Source organism: Bombus impatiens, unplaced genomic scaffold, assembly GCF_000188095.3.
Source record: "Bombus impatiens unplaced genomic scaffold, BIMP_2.2 scf_0478, whole genome shotgun sequence".
Taxonomy (NCBI): Eukaryota; Metazoa; Arthropoda; class Insecta; order Hymenoptera; family Apidae; genus Bombus; species Bombus impatiens.
The window spans coordinates 2037231-2044774 of NT_176897.1; the positions used below are offsets into that span (position 1 = coordinate 2037231).

The 7544-nt window shown below is 47.6% G+C and overlaps 1 protein-coding gene across 3 annotated transcripts in view; it reads left to right on the forward strand.

The window, feature by feature from the left end:
• LOC100747773 (neurogenic locus Notch protein) overlaps nucleotides 1-7544 on the forward strand; it is a 190592-nt gene that overhangs the window by 115515 nt on the left and 67533 nt on the right. For all 3 annotated transcript variants that reach the window (XM_012387648.3, XM_024368741.2, XM_012387649.3), the window contains one exon: nucleotides 6260-6616. In XM_012387648.3, coding sequence (XP_012243071.1) covers nucleotides 6260-6616 — 357 coding nt within the window. The remainder of the gene's footprint in view (nucleotides 1-6259; nucleotides 6617-7544) is intronic.

Here is a 7544-nt window from a genome sequence, read left to right on the forward strand (position 1 = left end):
CTCGTGGCTACCCGGTGCCAGCCGTGCTTTTTGGTGGGGAGGCACGGGCCGCTGTTAGCCTTCCTCTTCGCATCGTGGGCCCCGATGGGATCCAGTGCTTCTCAACCGAATCCCGTCTAACCGCCGCTTCCGAAATTCCAGGGCAAGGACGCCATATGGTGAAACGAGACGCGTCACTTCCGCGTCTTGCGTTTCTTTTTCGTTGCGGGGAAACTCTCCCCTCTATACCGTCTCCTCTGTTCGCGCAATCGTCTTTCCTACGCGAACGAGTAGCAAAAATTTCGTTTCTTCCAATTCGTCTACGATTCACTGCGATCGTAATCGTACTTGGCATAAGCGATATTATCGCAAACTGTTTCTCGGTTAACTCGATTTAGTCGCAAATAAGGATGCTCGAGTCGTCGTCATCGTGGAAGTACACGGATAAATGAATTTTTCGTTGGTTAGTAGATTGTCAGGAGCGGTAGTATCGCGAAAGTGCTGTTACCCTCTTACGTCGGCGGTATAACGAAAACGAAGGAACGATGCGTAACTCGTTCCCTACGATTCCACTAATCGATATTCCCAAGTTCCTATGCCATAGGTAATCTCTTAAGAGAGTTAGTTACACACGGTTCCGTTTATATTTCTCGTTTCGCTTCCTACCTACAACTATTTTATCGATATTATCGGTATTTCGTTGCTATCTGACTGCCATCGAATTGTCCATTTTTACTGGAACGCCGTGCGTTTCCCGCAAAGATAACTCTCTATCGGATCGCAAGATTTTCTCGTGACGCCCCTAATGATACCTTTTTTGCGTGCACGGTGAAACGCTCTTGGAGCGTGAAAGCAGGAAGTCGAGTAAGGTTTCTGGCTGTTTAATCCGTCGTTGGATGAGTACCACTGGTACTGGCACAGTCGGCGGCATGAGAATTTTCCCACAGTCCCCACCATGAATCTTGTGGCCGCACACCCGCTCTCGCGACGTTGCCACACCTTTGCCCGGCTGAGAGGCACTGACGGCACTGTATTGCCCCGTTCGAGTCTCCCTCCCTCCCTGCCTCTCTCTCTCTCTCTCTCTCTCTCCCCCCCATCTCTCCCTCCTTCCCTTCCTCTCGAGAACGAGAGAACGAGAGAACGAGAGTTCGGACAGACAGAGACAGGATTATCTTAATGCTGTGACAAGATGATCGGAGAAAGGTGAAAAGAAGAGAAACACACGGTGTCGATAGTCGGTAGGTTCGATACGCGCATAGTTGTTCGTTAGAAAACGATCCAAGCGAAGGAAAATACGGTGGAAACACCGGCGATTTGGAAAAAGCGATTCCAGCGAGAGAAACTCGAGACGCGAAATCGCTTGGTAACGAAACAGTGGCGTTATGTTACGAATCGGAAGGACGCTTCCTAGTTCCCTTCCTAGCGGAGGGAAATAAAACGATACGTTCGTGGTAACGAAGCCACGACAATGCAGAGACACGGGGTCAAAGGGTTTCCAGCGTTTTTTGTGTTTTTTTTTTGTTTTCCTCTTTTCACGCGAGAATCTCGTGTTTCCGCAGAAACGCGAATCTATCGCCCGACGAGTCGCTTCTCCGTGATTCGAAGAGGAGAGGAAGAGACGCGTTCAGGAAGCGAGTCGAAATGCCTGGATTCCTTCGAAACATTTAGAATTTAGAAGGATCCGTCGGACGAGCGGAGAAAGGGCGATCCTTTTCTCCTCCTCCTCCTCCTCCTTCTTCTTCTTTTTCTTCTTCTTCTTCTTCTTCTTCCTCTTCTTCTTCTTTCTCCTTCGCTGTTCACCGGGGTGAGCCTGTCGTGTAGCGACCGCCAGTGAATGAAATCATTCCGAGCAGTTGGCCGAACCTGCGGTCTGACTAATCGTCAGCGCTTTACAGGATTCTCGAAATTCCCGTCGAAAGTCTTCGACCTTGCCATCCTAACCAGATTGTTCTCGAAGCGTCCTCGAATATTCTCCGACGCGATCGTTTCTCGTAATTGCGCCATCAGACGCCAAACAGCGATTTTTTTCGGACGTATCGAAACAAAGACGAAAACGAACGACGAAAAACAGTACGGAGGGAAAGGGGCGAATAATTATATCGCAAAAGCTATTGGAGCGTCGTTCTAGCCGCCGAAAGAGAGCAGACGAAGCAACCTAGAAGAGGGTAATGCATCTGTAACGAAGTAACGGATACGCGTATCCTTGGTCGAATAGGGTCCGCACCGCGCGCAACCTAAAGGTCGAAGCCTGTGGACGATGGCGATTATAGGCCTTCGTCGCAGCTTGATTTATAAGCGGTAGAGAACGTTGTTCCCTCCCTTTCTAACACGCACCCACGCGCGTAATCTTCTCGAGCAGTACCACCCTTGTTTCTTTTACTTCCGCGAATCATCGTCACACCAGATCGGTCCGCTCGTTTTTCTACTGGCAGCCCGCGTGCTTCGGACCACCTCGCCATTATACGCTCACCAGGAGAACCAGATAGAACTCGCCACGAGGATTTGGCAGAATTCCGGGAACAAGAGGCTTCTACCTTATGGAAATAAGCTCTCGTTGTTAGCGGGGATATATCCTCTCTTTGGGCGCTCGCGACCTCGCGAAGAGTGCGATCGGTATTTATACGGATACTTCTGGCCTAGGATGATATCCGTTACCAGCGTGTGAGCGACGAGTGCGTCTTTCTTCGGGTTCCGACCGTTCCTCGATTCTTCGTACGTTCCGATCCATGTTATCGATTATCGAGATATTTGCGTGTATTCCGGCTAAACGAACGCAGCCGTACGTATTACTCGTTTCCTGGATTTTCAATTAATTTTAATCTTAATGCGAATAAATTTTAAGACAAAAGAAGAAAAGAAAGTTCGTTCCAGCGTAGGATAAAATAAATAGAAAATTTCAAAATTGTTTTATTCGTTGGTTTACCAAGTATTGCTTTTAAAAGTATCACTCGTTATATTTCACTTTTATAAATACCGAAATTACTTTCAAGTTCGAAATAAAAGACGCGTTTAACCGTATCTGTGAAAATAAATATTAAACTAGAACAATGAAGGAGGAAAATACGCGCGAAACAGTTGGTAATAACGGTATTAAAAAATCAACGTTATTTTCAAACACCGTACGCGTACGGTAGCATGGTCGTGTATCACGGTAAACAGTTTTTAGGACGCATCCCTGCGTTCCTCCGAGAGACGGTTCGCAAAAAGGGAAGAGAAGGGAAGAAAAGCGGTCGCAGTGGATGAAAGGACGCGCGCGTCTGCTATGAACGCGGAACGAATGGTCCGGCAAATACGTAGATTTTTTAGCGAGTTCCAAGCACGATGATCCTTCTTTCGTCCGCGTCAGTGTCGATATCAAAGGCAATCGATTCGCCCCGGAACCGTGGCGATACCTCCGTGTCTCTCGTCTCCGCGCTTCTTGCCTCCTCTTTCACCGTCGTGCCGACCATCGTACCCAATATATCGACAGTTTTTTCGTTCACCTTTCGTTCGCTTTTCTTTCTTGCCATCCAGTTCCATCAAATTCCCCTTTCTCCTGTCCGGATAAGCAGAAATCTCGCAAAGTATCGATCTAACGAGGCCGGATGAAAGAAGACGGGGAAACGTTGAATGTCGTCGGTATCTCGAGTCGTACGTTTCCGGTTACGCGTCATTTGCGACGTGCCATTTGTGGCTGCGTAAATGCACGAACTGGAAAGTATTATAATCTGAACTTTACGACGCAAAAGTTTCACGGTAGCGTGTAAACCGGCCGACCAGTCCCCTGTAATCCGGTAACTCAAGAAGGGAAACCTCCTTGAAATTCCAGTTTCGAATCTCTATCGAAATTCAGACCCGAAGCCCCTGCCTGTACAGCGTATAACCATCTGTTGCGTGGAGAAGTAGATTCGCGGCAACGATTTTCGGCTAAACGCGTCTGCTAAACTCGCGTGATATGCGGCGAGTCGCGCGAATCGTCGTATTTATTGGAATCCAAATTTTCTCGTAGAATCTGTCGCGATATTTACCTTTGCCCTACGTTAAACGATACAAAGCGTGCAGAAATTTGAACCCTGTGCCATCGCAAAGCTTTTACCCTATGTACTTCTACGTATATCTCATCCGGTTACAAGTCCGCGAGAGTGAATCTTCGAGAGAGAAGCGTTTGGCAATTTTTTGAAACGGATGTCGCCGACCTTGGCTCCCCTCTTTCGCTTCGTACTTTGTTTAAACAACGTCAACGAAATTACGAAATACGTGACTAAACATCGGTTCTAAACTATTCTATAATGTATACTTCGAATCGTCGATGACCGTGACACGTACGTCGTATGCATCAAGTACGTATGTATAATGGAAAACGGCAACCTAGTGGAAGATCGTCGCGTCGGGTTCCCTGGCCGAATAATGGTGCACGCGAAACGGCCGATTTACTTTTGCATCGCTTTAATATTAATGTTACGCCCCTGTTCGGAGGTACAACAACGGTACGTACTTATAGGATCGATTGGGAATTTTTTCACTCCGGAACGAAACTTTAACTCGTATCGACCGATACTTACGTATGTATGTACGTATACGTAACATACGTGTGCATGTATGACTCTGAAACCGGTGCAGATGCACAGGAAGTTTAGTTAACCGCTCTATCGAGAATAAATTATACCCACCATTACAGTTGATAAACACGCGATTCACGAGTGGATTTGCATCGTTGACCGACTCCACCGATACCGATGGTAAGATACCACCACGGTAGGAAAGTGGATGCGTTTTTATCCGCTTCTTCGCGTATAACGTTGCGTGCGAGACAGAGACCATTTTTCTCCACCTTCGAACCTCCTCGGACCAATACCTCTAAACATCATCTACGCTCTATAGCCACTTTCGATCCTTTCGTCCTTTCCCGTTAAAAATGCCCATCCTTGTTAACATTTGAAACTTTGCGTTTAAAGAAAATCAAGCCAGGAAACATTACGGGGCACCGTTAGTTTGAAAAACGAGTTTAGTTTTAACCGATTACATACATACGTACATACTATGTAGATACTATTCGTCGACGATCAGCCTGATCGCAAAGCGATGCAAAATCCCCTCCGATCTATTAACCACAGCCTTTAAGTTCTAAACGATGTACTCGTCTTGATCGCGTAGGCTCTAGACGAAGCCGCATAAAGAATGCTTTTGCTTCGGCATCGCGCCAATAATCGATCATCACGCTGCTACATCGATCCTGTCGATCTTCCGCCAGAGCCGTTCCCTTCTTCCTCGTGCCTTCGTTTTTGTCTTTCAAGCTGATTCACGCCGATTTTCGTTAGAATTAAACAACGTAACTTCTTCTTACCGCCATTTTTACCAACTATCTCTGAATATTCCCTTCGTTAAACAGTCGGCTGGGTGCTTGTTCCGCGTGGACGCGAACACAGTTCATCATCGTGCGTTCATCGTTGTTCGTTGAAACCGTGCAACTTCGTAGTAGAAAAATCGATCGACACAGACAACTATCAATTTCACGGTTATCGAGCTATATCGCTCTATCTTGGGTGTTGGGTCGACCGATCGTTTCTTCTTCGGTCTTACCTGCCCTTCGTTCTTCCAGGCCACCGTAATTCCTGGAACGATAAAAGCCTCGACCGCGTAGCCGTGGCTCTACTTTGACATAAAAATTCCTTTTTTCCTTGCACGAGAACAGTGGATACAACGAGTTCTCCTCTTTACGACCATCGCGATCGTCGACAGAATTTGTCCGGTTAGTCTCAGGTTGGGGGAATTTATTTCGAACGCGGATCCGCCATATCTCGACGATCCTTTGTTTGTCCGTTTTTATCCAACGCCGGACACCCTGCCTTCCCTCGTGCAGAATCGTCTGTAAATCGCACGATACGCAGCAACGGCAAAGCAATGCGTTTTATGGCGATAGAAATCGGCTGGACGAAATTTCGTCGACCTTGGAGATCGATAGATTTGACCGAAGAAAAGGAATAAACTTAGATGTTGAAAATTAAAGTTACTCTAGTTAACGTTGCTCTGGTTAACGGTCGAGACTCGAAAATGTGCAGATACAACGATTAAAAGTCGCTAGCCGATCGTATTTATAAACTTTGAAAGTTATATTTACCTGTAACACGCACCTTTAACACATCCAGTAATTAAATTACCTACTATAAATCATTCGTATCGAAAGATAACGAAAATCGATATCGATCAAAACTACTTGGTAAACGCGTTTGAGAGACGCTCTCGAGAATCGTTCGCTCTACCAGCAAGCTTTCAACAGGATCTTTTCTCTGGAATGTTTCAGGTTTCCGCGGAGATCAGTGCGAGGAGAATATCGACGACTGTCCTGGAAACTTGTGCCAAAACGGTGCAACCTGCATGGACAGGATAAATGAGTACTCGTGCCTATGTCCTCCGTCGTACACAGGCACGCAGTGCGAATTGGACGTGGACGAGTGCTCGGTTCGGCCTTCGTTGTGCCACAACGGTGCCACGTGTACCAATTCACCCGGTAGCTACTCGTGCATATGCGTGAATGGCTGGACCGGGCCTGACTGCAGCGTCAACATCGACGATTGCGCAGGTGCTGCCTGCTTCAACGGGGCTACCTGCATCGATCGTGTTGGCAGCTTTTACTGTCAATGCACCTACGGCAAGACCGGTAAGTTTCAGTATCCATCGACACGCGATCGACCGACGGTTTCGCGACTTTGATAACTTGCTAACTTGCCTCGTGATGTCGATTGGCGAGGTGCGTATGGCATGGCACGGTGCCATGGGGTAAGATCGTCGAAGTATCGGAGAAAGTATTCGAATACGTAGGAACGGTAAAAAGGCGTTTACCGTTCTACGTGATTTTACAAAAAGGTCGAAGCGATAGATTAAAAATATGTATGACATACGTAATAAACACACAAGAAACAACGACACATCGCGTCTATGGTCTACGGAGGAAATGTTCGTGTCATGCGTTAGCTACCTTTTTCGCTACCGATTCCCCCTAGAATCCCTAGAACCCCTAAAATCTTGAAATCTCAGCGGCAAAGGTAAACACGGTTGCACGAATCGCCAGAGCTCGCAGAACGAATGCGGGTAGCAAGGTACGGCCGACGAGGGGATTCCGTACGCGGAATCGTGTCGGTGTTATGCACAGCGAGATCATGAGCGGAGCACCGGCGGAACATCGGCGGAGCATCAGCGGAGCAGGCAGGTGCAACTGCACGTGCAACAATATGATGCAGCCTCCGAGGGTCCGTTGGAATCCCGGGATTCCGGAGGCTGGTGCGCGGCCTAGCCTTACCGAGCGACGACCTTGAGGACTGAAAACGAGTTTCTGTTCTCTGTTCTTACTCGCCTACCCAAAGCCCGGTGCGGCAAAACGTTTTTCAGATCGATCGTGCGTCGACGCCGATTACCAAATACAGGCATCCTTCTTTTGTTACGGTGCAACCGTGCCCCCTGTAATAGCTGCAATCGACGTCAGGTAATCGCGAAAACGAAAAAATTCGCGCGCCACTTGAACAAACCTGTACGTATATATCCCTCCTCTGCTTTAACTTTTACGTTCCGATGTTGAATCGTGGCGGCCA